General features: G+C 42.2%; 1 protein-coding gene across 4 annotated transcripts in view; it reads left to right on the top strand.

Annotated features, from left to right (window-relative positions):
* The first annotated feature begins 7,724 nt into the window (after positions 1-7,724).
* TOX3 (TOX high mobility group box family member 3) overlaps positions 7,725-16,498 on the top strand; it is a 96,152-nt gene continuing 87,378 nt past the window's right edge. For all 4 annotated transcript variants that reach the window (XM_082770167.1, XM_082770166.1, XM_082770169.1 and 1 more), the window contains exon 1: positions 7,725-8,333. In XM_082770167.1, coding sequence (XP_082626293.1) covers positions 8,232-8,333 — 102 coding nt within the window. In that variant the 5' untranslated portion in view covers positions 7,725-8,231. The remainder of the gene's footprint in view (positions 8,334-16,498) is intronic.

Raw genomic sequence — 16,498 nt, 5'->3', positions numbered from 1 at the left:
GAAGAAAAATATTTTGTATCTCTAAAAACAGATAAAAATCCCAAACCTTTCTTTGAGCAAAATATTTGTTTTTTGAATGTAATTATAAATGTCATTGTACATTCTTCCTGACTTAGATGCTTATCTTGAAGAGTTCAGTGAAAATAAATTGTTTTCATGAAAGCAGAGAAGCCATTTGATAAACACTCTGTCTCAGAAAATTGTTCCTGAAGCAGAGGTCGTTCTCTCACTTTAGAAGAAAGAGAATATGTTTTAGAAAACAAGCAAGGCAGCAGAAATAAACATTTTTTGTTTCAGTCAATTCATTTTAAAAAGCAATGTGTAAATCACATGGAAAATTCCGCATTGATTATTTCGACTGCTGTAGAACCCTGGAATAAATGGAGTTGAAATGGACATATATTAAAGAACATTGTATTCAGCACCAAGTTGGAGTGTTATTTTAGTACTCCTTTGTAGATTTGGTTTTGTGATCAGATCTTTTATTAAATATTATTCATTCATGGCAATGAGGGCTGATTCTTTAAGAATCAGGTTGGTACACAGCATTTATGAGCTTGGGGAAATAGTCTAAAGAACTGGATGAAATCTGTTTTTCAGCCTTTGACTGCTGAAAACCTCATCCATGGAAGCATCAAAAAAGGGAGTTCAGCTCTGTAAACTGAGCTTAAGTCTCCTGAATAAAAGCATAGCAGTTCTTTTTGGAGATGATGGTGTGGTCCCTAGATCATACTTGTAGGAATCTGTTTGTTAATTTTTAATCTGATGAATTTATGTATGTGTCTATCATTAAGTCCCAAACTCTATTGTACAAGTACTTACAAAAATGTTTTATTTTCTAATTCTCAGCTAGAATCATGCTGCTGTAAATACTGGAGTTACTAATGCACTCTCAGAACACTACATTAATTAGGAGACCTGGAGGACAACTTACAAGTCCTTTGAAAGACTAGTTCCAGTTATTGTATGGATCTGATCCATGCCAGGAAAGCTGTATGTCTGCAGTCCTATCAAATGTAGGTAAATGTTTGTATATCTTCACATGTTCTCTAGCACTGGTCACTAATTACACGTAATTACTAATTACGTGTGCTGGTGAAAGGTGACGTGAATATCATGATAAGGCAGTGTCACATTAGAAAGGGACATGAGATCAGCAGCCTTACATTTGTTACTTCTTCCTACAACACAGGAAGGAAATAATTATATATTATTGGGGCAGGAAATAATTATGGGGAGAACGAGATGATAGCAAATGTCCATTCCTGCCTAAAAAAAGTCCGTGAGACATGTCATCCCTCTCTTTCCTAACAATGTTGGGGCTCAGCATCTCACAGCACCTTGTTTTTATCTGCAGCACTCCCTACTTGCCTTTTAACATAATGACTTTTATTTTTAAGGAATGACCTCGCCTTTTATGCTGAATCTGAGCAGTGTCTCATCGAGTCCTTCAGTGGCTTCCAAGTGATGACCAAAAGCCCAACTCTTCCCCACCTATCAGCAAAAGATGCGAAATGTGGTCACTGAGAGTATATGCACCTGCTTCCAGGAGACAACCAGGGCACAAGCTTCTCACATCTCCCCAGGGTCCATGCAGGATCTTAAGGGTAAGTTTGCCCTCTTTTGGGGGCTACTGTATGGGAGTTATAGTATTTTTGCATCAAACCCACAAAAACACCAAAAGCTGTTCTCTCAGTTGTTCCAGGCACTCCAGCATCCTTGTTTAGTTGCTTTATAATGAAATGTGTACACCTGAAAATATATTTTGGGTCATATGCTGTATTTTTCAACTAATTACCTAATAGAACATTGGATGAAATTAAAACTGAAAAATATGTATGAGCAAATCTGGTGCAGAGACAAGGATTAAATGTAACCTTTGTCATTGGGAAATACTGTTCACAGTATCTCACCAAGACTTTTCAGATAAGTTTCATTAAAATAATTCTTTCAGTAATTAGATTTGGTTCTACTGTCAAATGAAAGTTTCTGTCTGACAAATTCCTTTAGATTAATGCAGAAATTCAAAGAAGAATTTGAGTTGCTTTTGATGAGCATCTATATTTTTCTGTTGATGTTGTACTCGTATATTCCCTTTATAAAGTGGATGCCAGAAGCCTTTTTTCCCCTCTTTTAATAAATCTTTTAGTTTAAATTCAAAAAGTATATGAATGTGAAGTTGGCCAGAGGGGAAAAAAGAAACCAAACCACCCTCCCTCCCCTCCAAAAAAAAAAAAAAAAAAAAAAAAAAAAACACAACAAAATAATAATACTAATAAAAAAACAACACACACACACACACAAAAAAAAAAAAAAAAAAAAAAGAGAGACACATACCAACAGCTTGATATCAACAGGTGATACAAATGAAAAACATACATACAGAACCATCTCTAACCATTTTTTTCCATTTTGCTTAAAAGTGGTATCCCAAAAAGAAAGAAATATTTTGCAGCATTCTCTTAGTTTCAGTTAAAGCTTTTATTTTTTAATGCTTATTCTAGAAATTACACTGTTTCTGCCATTGTAGTCTTAATTTTTATATTACTGGACATTTCCTTTTCTGTTTTCAGTACTGCAATCAGTTTGTTTTTCAACGTGGTCTTTATCTCACAATAGCTGTATACTAGTATGTCAGGATACTGTAGCTCTGCAGTCAATAGCAACAGGATATTCATGCTGCCAAAAAGTAATCCTATATTATCCATTACACACAGGTTATTTTGGAGGGTTGAGGAATACTTTCTTTAAAGCGACAGAAGCCTTTTTGCTTTTGCACTTCAGCAGCATTAGTGGTTGTCCTTGCTCTGTAAATGGCTAATAAATTTAAATACTTATTTTTCTGTTAGAATAAGGTTAAATTTGTTAGATATGAGTTGAGGTGGTAAAATACTTAAGGTAAAATGAGACTTCAGTAATGCACAGAAATATCAAATCAGGTACATGTAAATGTCTGAAAAGCTTAATCATTTTGTTTTTCCCTTTTTCATAAAGTCCTGTGTTTCCTGACTTGGGCCCAAAAGAAATCAAATTTTCACAAACCAAGAACTTTCATTTTTGATTTTTTTTTTTTCCTGCAGCACTCCATGTTTGTATTGTTAAATAATAATTTGTATTTTTAAGGAATGACTATAAAAATAGATTTTTCTTTGTTATTATTCTTTGATCTATAGTTTTCTAGCTGTGGCAACTGAGACAAAGAGAAGGTAAACGATCAGCTGGCAGACAAGTATGAAACTCCAGCTTCCCAGATTACTTGGCTGCTCCCATCTGCTGGCTGACATTCTTTCCTTTACTGCAGGAAACATGGTCAGTGACTAATAAGTATTTATTGATCTCTGCTGGAGATACTTGCTGAGAAATGTAGATATCAATGAATATTTGATCTGAATTAATGCTAACAACAACAGTTTTTCCTTTATTGCCTCATTTATGTAGGACATTCATGCCTGCATGATCACTTGTAAACAGTAGCTGACCCTACAATCTGAGGAGAAGGGTATATCAGTGGGATAAACTCTAATGAATTAAAATGCATTGCACTATTTCTTAGCCAAAAGTTACCATTGTAGTTGTTGTTTGAGGGGCAAGTCAAAATATTATTGATTCTCAGCAGCTGTACTTGATAAGTAGAATATAGGTCTAATTCAAAGCCCATTGCAATCAATTAAAGGGACTTCCTATTGATTGTAGGAGGCTTTAGATTCTTTTCTAAACCAGACCTGCTTGCTGCTCTATCTCTTTCTCCTTCTGTGTTCCATTCTTTTTGTTTCGTGCCCTTTCATTCTCCACAGCTGCTCTGGTGGGAAGGAACCAAGGCAGTGTTCCTTAGGAGGTAACATTAAGGATGCTGTGCTCTCCCACCTCATCTTGTTCCTCCCAGTTCTCCGAGGAGCCATCAGATGTGGAGCCTGCACCCTGAAAATGAGTGGTGGTGCTTTATTTGTGTTGATTCCTCTGACTGAAGGATCTCAGTCTAACCTTTGTTCATCCCACCACCTCTCCCCTTATTCCTCATTTTTCTGTCCCCTCTCATGTTTGTTGTCTGTGTCTGCCAGCGTTACTACTACTGGTTGCTGCTATACTAGTACTTGTGGCACACTTCAGGGGCTATCTGAATGTTTGGATGTAAGGGTGCTGGTGTGTCTGCTCTTCTCTCTAGGGTTACTTCCCAGCTCTGCTGTTTGGAGGAGTAAATCTCATCCCAGTGCTTTTGGCTTCTCTGTAGTAAAAAGAAAGAAAATATTACTGAGTCTGTGGTGCTGTATCTGTATTACATCCTGGGAGCCTGACACAGGGTTTGCAAAGTAGTTTGCAGAGGTTTTAAGGGTAATAGCTGAAGATCACTGGATAAAGCAATTCAACCATAACCATTGAACACATTCCCTTCCTATGTCCTGGTCCTTAGAAAAGGACATGCCAGGCCTGTATGGAAATTAGCAAGACCTGAAATGTTGGTATTTACCTATGCAAGTTGAAAGGTTTCTGGGCAGCAGTGAGAATTTGTGCATGCACATTTTCAAGTTTGTATATGACTGATTCACTCCAATACAATTTCTGCTCTTACATCAGAAAAGCAGCTTGAGTGTTCTTAATGGCTTTTAAAATTGAATTGTGATGATGACTCAGAAGAGAGTATAGCTGAAGATGGAACAAAGTCACAGTTTGTGTGTTACTGCCTGAATCATAATTGTTGGCATTAGTAGGCATACATTCAAATCTTTATGGAACAGGGCTTTTCAAAAAGTTTCTTCAAAATCAAGGCTACCAAGGAAACTATTGGAATACTGCATGTATAGTAGGTAGGTGCTTACTTTTATTAAATCAACAGAAAAGAAGGGAATACTTAAAGTTGAAAATACTTCATTTTTCCAACTGCCCTGAAAGAAAAAACAAAAGTAGAATTCCAAAGCCATAGTTTTATTGAAAGATCTGCAAGTGAATAGCTTGAGAGAAGAAATTGTTGGATTCCTTTCAAGTGATATGTACAGAAAGATATACATTCTTTGGCTCCTATTCCATCTTTAATGTACTCCTGAGATAAATACATCGTTATTAACAACCAGATTTGACGTCATGTATATGGATTTAAAGTGTAGCAGAGATTACTCAAGTTTACTGATTTAATAAACTACGTTGAAGAGGTTTCAAGAAAAGCAAACACGCTTGCCTGATTTTTTAGATTGTAAAATTCCCTCTGGTGCATTATCACATCGAACACAATATTTTGTTTAAAAAGAAAAAAACAAATTAGCACATATATCCCAGTTTCACTTCTGTTCCTTTTCAAATCACTCTTTAATTTCACTGCAGTCTTATTACTTTTGCGAAAGACTGAATTTTGGCACTTGGCAGAGATCTCAATTATGGTCAGGAGAAGGAATTTTTTTTTAGTTGGAAAAATCACTAAATTTTTACATTTTAGTTTCATAATTGTAAAAATAGCCAGTATTTCAAAGCCCTTCACCGAGTAATATTTTGGAGATACCATGCTGGAATTAAAAAAGCAAATAAATACATCTTTTCTTCATTTCAATTTTATATGAACTCCCTGCTCCAGCGAGGACAAGATGGAATATTTTGGGTTTTTCCTCCTGTGCTTGTTCTTTTAGTTCCTGAAGAAACTGTGCTGGGAACAGCATATTGCACTGCAATACTTCGATTCATCCTTTACCATCATCTGCTTAGCTCCTGAATGAAGCCTTATAACCTGAAGACCGCCTGCTGCCCTGTGTGCTCCTTTTTCTGCCTTCGTGTCAGGGGCATGGGATGGGAGAGAGGAGCTAAGCTGTTCAGACTGGGTAGCACCTTGGGGGGCACCCAAAGCACCCCTCACCAGCCACACCTGGAGTCCTGCAGCAGCCTGAGTGCTTTAGAGGTTATGAGTAGCCCAGGAGCCATAGGCTGTGTAGGGCTGCAGCCCTTCAGGACCTCCTTTCAGTAAGACAACGGGATCAAGTCCTAAACTTGCAACCATTTGCTGTTTGTTCCTTGCTCAATTCCCCTCTGAATTCTAAGGGAGCGTGCTTTCAGATTGCATTAAAAGAGTAGAGAACCAGAGCAAGGCAGTCTGGAAATGCCTGTATTTATGTAGCGGAGCACATCAGGACTCAGTGCCAATAATTTCTTCCTGTACCTGAGAATCTGCTTATTCTAACTTGTACACTTGATTTCAGAAATGTTTGCCACCCAATGAATAAAACAAAGCAAGTATTACTTTATTAACCTCAGCTGGAATGTCAAAAGGAGTTTGCTGTGCCTGTACATTACCGCTTTTCTGCCACTGCTGTTGGAGGAAAGCAAAGTTGTGTTCTGATATGGATTCAGTGCTGGGCTGTCTTTATTTCTGAACAATTTCTTTCTCTAAGAAGTATAAATAATTTTTGCCATAGGTATGGGATGTGCCTGCAAGAACGCTCTGAAGTGTGTGCTCCTCAACTGTTCCCCTTCTAGCAACAGAGTCGATTTCTGCAGTTTTCCCCTTTGGTTAGAAATGGTTGACAGTGAATGAATATGAAATTGGATTAAGTATCTAGCTGAATATGCCTGCTTTCTTTTCTACTTAGGCATTTACCAGTTCATACACATTTTTCTAGAAAGCTAGATTATAAATACTCCATGTAAATACAGATGTACATCCACGCTATGTTTAATTCTGCTCTTAGAGCAAAATGTCACTTCAGAGATCTTTCCTGGCTTCAAACTACGACACTTGGGTACCAACACCCTGAACAAAGGCATTACTGATTCTGCGATCTGGCGCCTCCTGTGCCAGCAGGAACCTGCCACAATATTTGTGCCACAAAAATCTGCAAGACTTCTAGGAACGGAGTTGGGAAGATGTTCCCTTTCTCCACACGTTGTGATTGTTGACTTGGAGTGTGCTCCCCCACCTATCTACCCAGTGCAAACTCTCGCGGGGCAGGGCAGTGCAGGGTGTTAAGCCCCTGGGGCAGGTTTTGGGCAGAGGTGGGACTGCAGCGTTGGTCCCTGGCCCCTGTTGCCACAGCAGAAATGTGGGCAAACAGCCTTCGGAGGTCTTGCTGGTGTTATTCAGCTAAACCTGGTATAGTTCTGTTGTCGTTGGTGTTTTGGAGTAAACCAGAGACAGTCGAGGTTGGGACACAGCCCTGGGCCCAAAGGACAGGTCTCTCCCCAGCACAGAACTTTTGAAGCCTTGACTCAAGGGCGCTTCCATCCTTTTTCTCCCTCGCCCCTTGTTTGCGGGGCACGGGTGCGAGGCCAAACAGCCTTTCCTCCTGCCTTAGCGGTTCTCTCAAAAGTTCTGCCGCAAGATGCCGGGACTGGGCAGCCCGGCGGCTAAACAAACGTGGCTCCTCGGTGCATGTTTTGCACGGGCACCCACCGACTTGGCGCCTTCGGGACGGTGCCCGCAGCCCGCTACAAAGCTCTCCTCCGCGCCCCCCGCCCCGCCGGGCAGCGGGACCGATCGATAAGGCGCCTTACGGAGAGCCCGAAGGAGGGCAGGGAGCCGGCAGCGGGGCACATCTCCGCCTCACCGCCCAGCCAGGACGGCCATGGGCAGCGGCTCCGGGGCTCGGGGCTCCGGCACCGGCCGCGGGGGGCGGCAGCGGGCGGGCGGCGGGAGGGGCGGCGGCGGGGCGGGGAGGGGCGCGGGGCCCGGCCGCTCCTCCCGGGGAGCGCTGCCAGCGCCCAGCCGGCTCCTCCGGCACTTCGCACCCGCGCAGCCCCCGCTGCATCCAACTCCGGGGGCGCTGCCCCTCTTTCTCCCCCTCCTTTCCCCAGCCCGCATCGCGTTCCCTCTGTTCTCCCCCCGCCCCTCCCCGTTCCCCTCCGGTTGGAGCCGCTGGGGAGGTCCGTGTGGCTGGCTGGCTGTGTGTCTGTCCGGCCGGCCGTCGGTCGGTGCTGGGCGCGTGGCTCCTTTGTGTACGGCAGCTGCTCCTGAATGCGGAGGCAAAGCCTGTGGCTTGGCACCGGGCTCTCCCAAAGCAGCAGCCCTCCTCCCGGCCGCCCCGGCGGACGGGCACCCACCTGGGCTCCGCGCCCGCCACCCCTGCTCCCCGCTCCTCTCCTCTTCTTCCTCCTCCTCCTCCTCCTCCCCGTTTACCTGCACTTTGCCGCCGCCTCTCCCCCTCGCAGCCCCCTGCCGCCCCCCGTCCGTGCCCGCTGCCGGCGAAGGCACCTGAAGGTGGATCTATCAAAGCCCCCGGCGCTCTCTCCAAGTGCACTTCTGGGACCAAAGCACCGGCATGGATGTAAGATTTTACCCGGCTGCGGCGGGCAGCTCGCTTCCCGGAGACCCCTCCAACCTGGACTTTGCCCAGTGCTTGGGTTACTACAGCTACAACAAGGTGATTATGCCCGCGGTCGTTAATTGCCCGTGTCCCGCCGGGCCGGGGATGCTCTGGGGGCTCCCGGCGGTGGGGAGGGCTCGGGGGGCGGCAGGGACCCTCCCGGGCGCCCCGCTGGGCTGCGGAGCCCGGCCCCGGCCCGCCGGCAACTTTGGGGTGCCGCAGCCCGGGGGACACGGGCAGGGGCTTCCCGGGCCGGGCATTGCATGGCTTGTCCCGGGCTGCCGTCCGGGTCCGGCAGAGCCCCGGCGGAGCTTGGGCGACCCCGGCAGGGATCGAAGGGGGCGGCTGCCCCCGCTCCGCACCTCCGGGTAGCTCCATCTCTGCCCCGGCCAGCCCCTAACCCCAGCGGAGCGGAGGGTGGGATGTCTGGAGGGGCACCGGCTGCTAGCACCCAAGGGTAACGAGCGCTTTAATTCCGCCAGGGCTGTCGAAGAAGTTGCAGTCCCACTTGTGTTTATTCACACCTTCTCTGCGGCGCGTGTAGTTTATGGAGCAAACGTTACAGTCAGGCGCTAGGCATTCCCCGGTGGCTACCTTCATTTACAGAAAATATGTTTTAATAATATGGAGATGATTTGTTCCACAAATTACCCAAATCTGGGAAAGGCGAAGTTAAGAATGACACTGTGACTCATGCTATTTTGAAAAAGCCTTAGCTGTTTGCACTGTGATGTGTCAATAGCACATTGAGCTATTAGCACTGGGCCCTCACACATGCACATAAAGATCCCTTTCACACTGTGTTTTTCCTGGTGCTATGTTTGTCCAACCTCTGGGGCCTTTTGTGAGGCACTGTATGAGATGCTGGGGAACAGAAGGGTGCTGCACAAAGTCTAAGCTTATGTTAAAATCAGTTTTGTTTTGTTTTGTTTGTTTTTAAGAATCCTTTCCAAATACCTAGATAAAGTTTGCTGAAACGCAAAGATCATGTTCAGAGAGAGAAATAACGTGGGTTCAAGTAAAGAGGTTTAGTAGCTGAACAAAACTTTCTCCCAGATAAATTGTTTTCAAGTAGAAGTCACGAGTGTCCTTCTCTGTTGTTATTTACGATCATCTTTATGATCATCTTGGTCTCAGCTGCTGCAACGTTCAAGTTTGTCAGTAGTGACTTAGAGCCTGCCTCCCTTTCCAAAATGCACAGATCTACTCTCAGCAGAGATGCAGAGCCGTGCTCCCGTGGAGTGTGCACAGCCGAGCCCTGCGCATGCTCTGTGCGGAGGCTATTAGCATGCTGCTTTGTTAGTAGTTAATATAGAAAGACACGGGAGCATGAATTAAAGATGAAATGTCAACCTTAACTTCGAATGCTGCTAAGGACTTCAAGAGCTCTAAAACACGCAGTAAATATTCACTGTTGTCTGATATGCCAACTAATTTAGGAAACTTACAACACTTACTGACAAACAGCATGCTTACTGTAAATTTCACTTATTCGGTAACTTTATTGTTATGCATGGTATGTATTTATTTCAGGAGCCGTTACAGTTTGCTGTACAGGTTCTTTCTGATTTTCTTTTTTTACATCCAAAATGTGAATGGTTGCAAAACCAGAAGTTTATTTTGACCACTAACTTGCAGCAAATGCATAGAGTTAGATATAACCTTTTGACTGTATTTCCCTTCCTCATACAATGAGAACAGAGCACACATTCAGAAGTCAGAAGTAACTAACTTTTGACCTATTCAAAAATGCAATTCAGTTTCTGTGCTCCTGAACATAATTTTGGCAAGTATCTTGTAGGCCAGGCTTCCAGTGTGTGGCAGAAAATATTTTAATTAACAGAGTACAGCTCATAATGCATGTGGCTTATAATAGATGTCTTTGCATGTGGAAGGCCTGATCCTGAGCAGGCTGCCACAGGCGAAGCTGTGTTGCTGTTGCTGTGCTCAGTCAGGAAACCAGAGTGTGGTGTACAGGTGTTTCAAGGACAGAAGGGGAATCTGCAAGTGAGTTCCTAGAAAGATTCTCAGCTACATTGATCTAACCTCTTCTTCTGTATTGCTTATAATCTGTAACTGTAGCAATTATTGTTAGGCTTGTTTTTTTTTTTATCCACAAAAAGAAGAATACATTTATTTTGAAATAATCTTCCCTCTCTCCCTGCTTTCTTCCCTCCCTCACTTTCCATCCATTCTCTCCTTTTCCTATGTTCCTAAGAAAAAATAAATGATTACTCTGGTCGGCACTGAGACGACCAGAAGGCACAGAAAAAAGAGCTGAAATATTTACTCCACTGAAGTAAATGGGAGAACTGTTATTGATTTCACTGGGGACAGTATTTCACCTCAAGTCTTTCTGAAACTCATTTGAGTATCCTGCCCGCTCATCCATGCCCGCCTCATCGTTACACTCCGAATCCATATTCTTCTTGTGACAGTGACATCGCCTGTGACGAGTGCCGGGCAGCAGGAAGCATGATGGCACGAGTAAATGTGTTGCCTGTTTGTGTACATATGCAAAACCACAATTGTTTATCTGAAAACGTTCTTGGGATCATCAAGACGTAGAGTTGGTGGCACGTGGTCTACCTCTGGAAAACTGCATGCTATATTCAATTGTCTAAAAATACTGAATGTGAGGCCTTTTGATATCACCGCCCTGCACCCTATGAATCAATTCTGCCTTCCAGCTGCCTTCTGGTTTTCCTAGGACTGCCCCATTTGTGCCTTAGGGGCTGCAGCCCCCCAGCAGGGTGCAGTCCCACCTGGGCACCCCGGCCAGGCCTGGCCTCTGACAGTGCTGGGATGGGAACAGGCCCAGTGACCGCAGGACGTGGGGACCTGTCCGAGCCCTTGTGCAGGTATCCTGCAGCCGGGGTCCCTCCCCAACGCATGTTCTTAAACTCAAAGTTATGATTTTGAGGTCTCTTGTCAGTACTGGATAAGTACACCTAAGGGTAGGGGATGTCATTGTGATTTTGGGGGGGAACGTTACTTCCAAGCATGTGGTAAGCAGTTGAAAAGGGGCCAGAAGGAAGTATCCCTGACATTATTTGCAGCACAGTATTTTCCAGAAGATTCCAGATTGGGATTATTTTTGTCTAGATAGTGTGCAATGCCGTAAACATGCAGAAAGTGCGAAAGAGGAAATAGAAAGACAGCGATTTGTCCAAGGTTACGCAGTCGGTCACTGACATAATCAGGGCTGCAACCAAGGTATTCTGAGACTCAGCCCAGTGGTTTATGCTGAATCTCATTTGCTCTAATAGGATTACTTACATGTTTAAAGTAAAGCATGTGCTTAAGTGCTTTGCTGGATCAGGGCCATACTTGATAAGTTTTCAGAGCTGGTGTGAGAGTACAGAACTTGACCCCGCGTGTGTCTGGCTGGTGGTGGTTTGGGATAGCAGCGATCCACCTCTGTTTCAGAGTTGCATGAGCGAGATCACGGTCTGCCTGTTTCTAGAACTGCCTGCTGCTCTGTATACAAAACAAACAACAAAAAAAGCCACCATCAAGAAGTAGCTATAAAAATTACAAAAGTTGAAAGAGAGCAGCTGTTGTAAAACATCCTGCTTCTGTTTTGAGCCCTTCTATGGTTCTGCTGATGGAAAGTAATTTTGGACATTTGCTATAGTTTAGTAGTGGTGTGTTGTTTTTTTTTTGTTTTTTTTTTTTTTTTCCTAAACAAACTTTTTCACTTATTGAGTAAATTACTTGTCTTGTACTAAAAATATTTGAGAACTTCTATTCATCATAGCAAACACATTTCTTTTTTGTTAGAGTAACCATCATTTTCATAATGCAATTTGCAAAAGGAAAAAGAAATCTCCAAACCCTAAACACATACAGCTCAGTGCTTGAGTTATCATTATATTAAATTCCAGAATCTTTACTTCATTATTTAGCTGTCTACATTTTATAATGTTTATCTCTTCTGCACAGATTGTCCTTGAAGGATACAAATTTCAAACATCCATACCTTAATTTAGGCACCAGCATACATATGTGAATGTCAGAGCTTGAAGTTTTTGGCTGAAATATTTTGCATTTTACAAAGGAAGCTCCGGAAGGTTATCTTGTTCTTCCAGAGGTAAAGCATAGATAGCAGTAGTTTAGTAGTATGCTAAACTGGGCTATAAGCCATTCCTATTAGTGTGTGTTAGTAGGAAAAATGGATTAGAGTTATGCAAAGGATTGAGAATTACTCTTCTCGCAAATTTAGAGTGGCTATATATGCATAGGTTTTTCTTTCATATAGCAGATGGTGAGAGACAATGGGTGCATGTATGCTGTTAAGACAGAAAACTGCGCACTCACTCATCATCTGCTCTGCATATATGCTGCTTCACATCTGGGCTCTGCTGTGGTGCAGACGGGGTGGTTTTTCTTCTGATGAAACCAGGCTGTGAGCTGGAAGCTGATGCATGTACCTCCAGTCTGACCCTGGCAAGGCTGGCCCTCGCAGTTAGGGTTCTTGCTGGAGGCAGTGTAACCAAGGGATTGGGAACTTGCTGTTGTTTTGAGTATCAGCTTAGTAAATGCCATTTTACCTTCGCTATTTCCCATTGATCTTCTGGCGCACGTGACAAGTGTGCTGACCTGATTCTTTCTCAGAACTGCCCTCCCCTGCCTCTCGTATCTCAGAACCTCAGGACTATACAAGCAACTACTGCTGGCAGAGGAAAAAGCTCTCCAAATATTTGGCTGTCCATTCCAGCACTAAAAATGTTGGATATATGATTCCCTGTGCTTGCAAGAGGAAGTGTAATGATGCGATGACTATATCTGCAAGAACACAAATTACCCTTTGTATCATCATCACTGCTTGCGTTATGCTGTTTTACAGAGGCAGTCATCCCACAGGTTTTGTGACGTAGCTCTCTTGAAGAGCTTGCTTTGAAAGGAAACCCATGTATGCCAAGGGCAGCGATCGTGCAAGAACCCACATTGTCTAGAATGAGATCGTATAATGGAAAAACAAATTGGATTGTGCAGTGCAACTTGTCCGTTGTTCTAATACTGCAGATATGGTCCTGATTGCACCTTTTTGTTATCAAGACATGAGGAGAAATTGGATGTGTATGAAGTTTACTTAGGGGAAGCCATTTCATCCTGGTGATTAAAAAAAAAAATTTAGCTGCTTTCTTTACGATGGATTATAATTGTATTAGGGAGATACTTGTACTAATATACAGCAATAGCAATCTGTTGGAAGAGTTTGAGCTTAATGCTTAGAGGTAATCTAAGCATTTGTACTTTTGGTAGGTGTGGAAATAAGTGTGGGTATTCTTAAAATAATGATAACTTTTAGCAACAGCAATTCTGAAGCATGCATGTCAGGGACAGGGGCAGCTGCTCACACCTCTGGCTCTAGAGCAATAAAATACTCAGCAAATCCTCTGAGATGAGCACAGCCTCATTCCCACAGCTCTGCCTGCACCCAGCACCGTGCATTGTATGAGGTACCACGTCTAGCCTGAGCCTATAATGAATTATCATGAATTTGTAATAAAATCTAAAATAGAAACAGGGGAAATAACAGCTTACATTCTTTGGCAGATACTTGAAGTGAGAGTAGGTCACATAGAATCCAAGTTCTCTGTGACTCATTTGTCACAGTTTCGTACAGTGTCTAGCAAAGCGAGGCCCATCAAATTGTGACCTTTGGGTTGTGCTGCAGGCTTTTATTAAATTTACGGTTAATACATGCCTATGTATTTGTCGAATTCCGACACTCCCAAAATACCTAACTAATGCTATTGAGTGATGATAATCTAATTTAAGAGGAAAAGAATTTGTACAGCACTAATCCTACCTTTTTATCTGTAATCACATTTCTCCTGCCATAAAATTGAGTACTGTTATACAGACCTAATGGCAGGGTTGAATTCTCAAATGCTTCAAACTCTTATCTGATAGCCGTCTTCTATACTGTTACCTGTCTGTATGATGTATTTATAGAGTGCCAGTCACCATAGTATCTTTGCGATGATTGCTACCAAAATTGAGAACTCTGAGGTGAAAATCTAATCAGGACTTTAGATAACAATGTCACACAAGAGCCTTCTGGTCTTTGCCACTGTGCTGTGTTAAGATGAAGACTTTGATGAGATCATGCTTGCAGCCACGTTTTTCATTATTTATTTTAGTAACAAGATTACTATTTCATATCTTCTCCACTGCGTGTTAGCACCTGTCAAACCGATCTAAATTCTGTTTTGAGTGCATTCTCTGTTTGTACCTGAAACAATATATTGAAAACCATAAGTGTTTACAGGACTGCTGAACTGGCAGAAACAAAAGGGGAGGCTGTCATTTCTGAGTGGCTTCTGAAATATGCACCTTGGGTATCTGAATAGCTGTTTTCATGAACTTTTTCAGATGTGTCATGCTAATGGGCAAGCAGGCTGAAAATATGGACTGTTTTCATCACATTAAAAATAACTGAGTTTTCTGAGCAGAGTACTGTAGATACGACTGACCATGGCTGCAGCCTCGGTTCTGTTTGAAAAGGTGCTCTACTGAAAGTAGCAAATATTGGTTTGTTATTGAAAATGAGAAATGTTTTAAACAAACAGTTCTTTCAGTTTGTTGTTTGTTTGTGTAGTTCATGTGCCAGCTATTGACATCGATGTTCTCCATTTCCTCCTCCATGGCCAGTTTGCCCAGCAGCCTGTGTTCTGTTGAAAATCCCTGTATAAATATCAAGAGGGAAAAGAAAAAAAAAATCTTTAGAAAGATGAAGAAGCCTCCAAATTGTCATCTATACTTGAGGATATGCTATCAAAACAAAACAAGATTTTTAAAGCAAGTCATTCTCAAAAACAGACACTTGAGAGTATGTCTTAATGTCTTCTAAGCTTGATTTAAAAAATAAAAATCTTGGATAGAAATTATTCTTTCTTTCTTTCTGTCACTTGTTTCTCGGTTTTGTTTATGCTCATTGGAGATCGAATCAATGTGGACATCTTTCATTTACTTATATGGACATTAGATCAGGCCAACCCTTGGCATTTAATGGGGGAAACTGTTAGCAATTCAACACTTTATTTTTGCTATTGTGAAGTTGTAATCATTCTTACTGTCTGGGTCACTGTGACCATATATTATCGCTCCTGGCCACAGGCTTGTGAGAGCTAAGACTAAATCTTAAGCAGAGGAGTGAGTTGTGACATAGCGAAGGCAAAAATGAAAAGGCCAGGATTAGGACTGTCAACCTCTGAAGCAAGGGATCTGATTGTCTTCAGATTTTTTTTTTTAATTTTTTTTTGGCATGACATTGTTTATTACAGGCAAAGAAACTGGAGATGAGTGAAAGCTGCAGAAGCACAGCTATCTCCTCACTTTCCTGTTTGGTTTTATGAAGTATGCAATTGGTGATGATGAAATAAATCATTAGTTAAAGCGGAATATTGCTTTCAGAGAGACACTTGCATTTGAATTTTCTGTAGATTTAGCATTGTAATGAGTTCAGATCAACTGGACAACCTAATAAGAGCTTGCAAGTATGTAAAATTACCAATAGGGTAGGATTTCTGGAAGATGAAGACTACATTTAGATGATTTGGGTCACTTGAAGTAAGTTGCCTTCATCTGTATGTAAAAGATCAACCCCCAGATTTTGGAATGATTACCTTCTAATTTTTCAAGAGTCCTTCAGCATTGAACTTTGTTGGAGTTATTACTGTGATTCGGTAGACTTGAGTTCCACAAAATTTATAGCAATAAAAGTAAGGTGCAGTTTTCAATCTGAAAAAATCTTTTCCACATCTTCATTGTGATATTGCCTTCTGAGAACTGATGCCAAGGTGACATCTCCCCATTTCGTTTTCTGAACAGAAAGAGAAACTTTGAAACATTGAAAACAACATAATTTACACTACAATTCTGTAAGCAGGAAATACTGGAGAAATCAGATAGGGATTAAAGAATGAAATAATTTGTTAGATATGTAAATTATTATTGGCTTCTTGAGGTTTGTTTTGTTTTGTTATTGCAAGGAACCCATGCATGGAAACAACCTGAGCTGTGTGAAGCATCCTTTCTGTCCCAATGGGGCAACTCTTATATTTAGTCAGTGAATTATGTAAGGGTTTGTAGGTTCAGGACATATTTAAACACCTCCGTATTGATTAGCTGTCTAATTTTGATATGAAAAATTGTGTTAAAACCATGCAAAAATCAATTGCTGCATAGTGGAGTAGCTTATTTTCAGAGCA

Source organism: Aythya marila (genome assembly GCF_965140915.1).
Source record: "Aythya marila genome assembly, chromosome: 12".
NCBI classification, from domain to species: domain Eukaryota; kingdom Metazoa; phylum Chordata; class Aves; order Anseriformes; family Anatidae; genus Aythya; species Aythya marila.
Note: the sequence above shows the minus strand (reverse complement) of the source record. Positions and strands in the feature narration are given on the sequence as shown.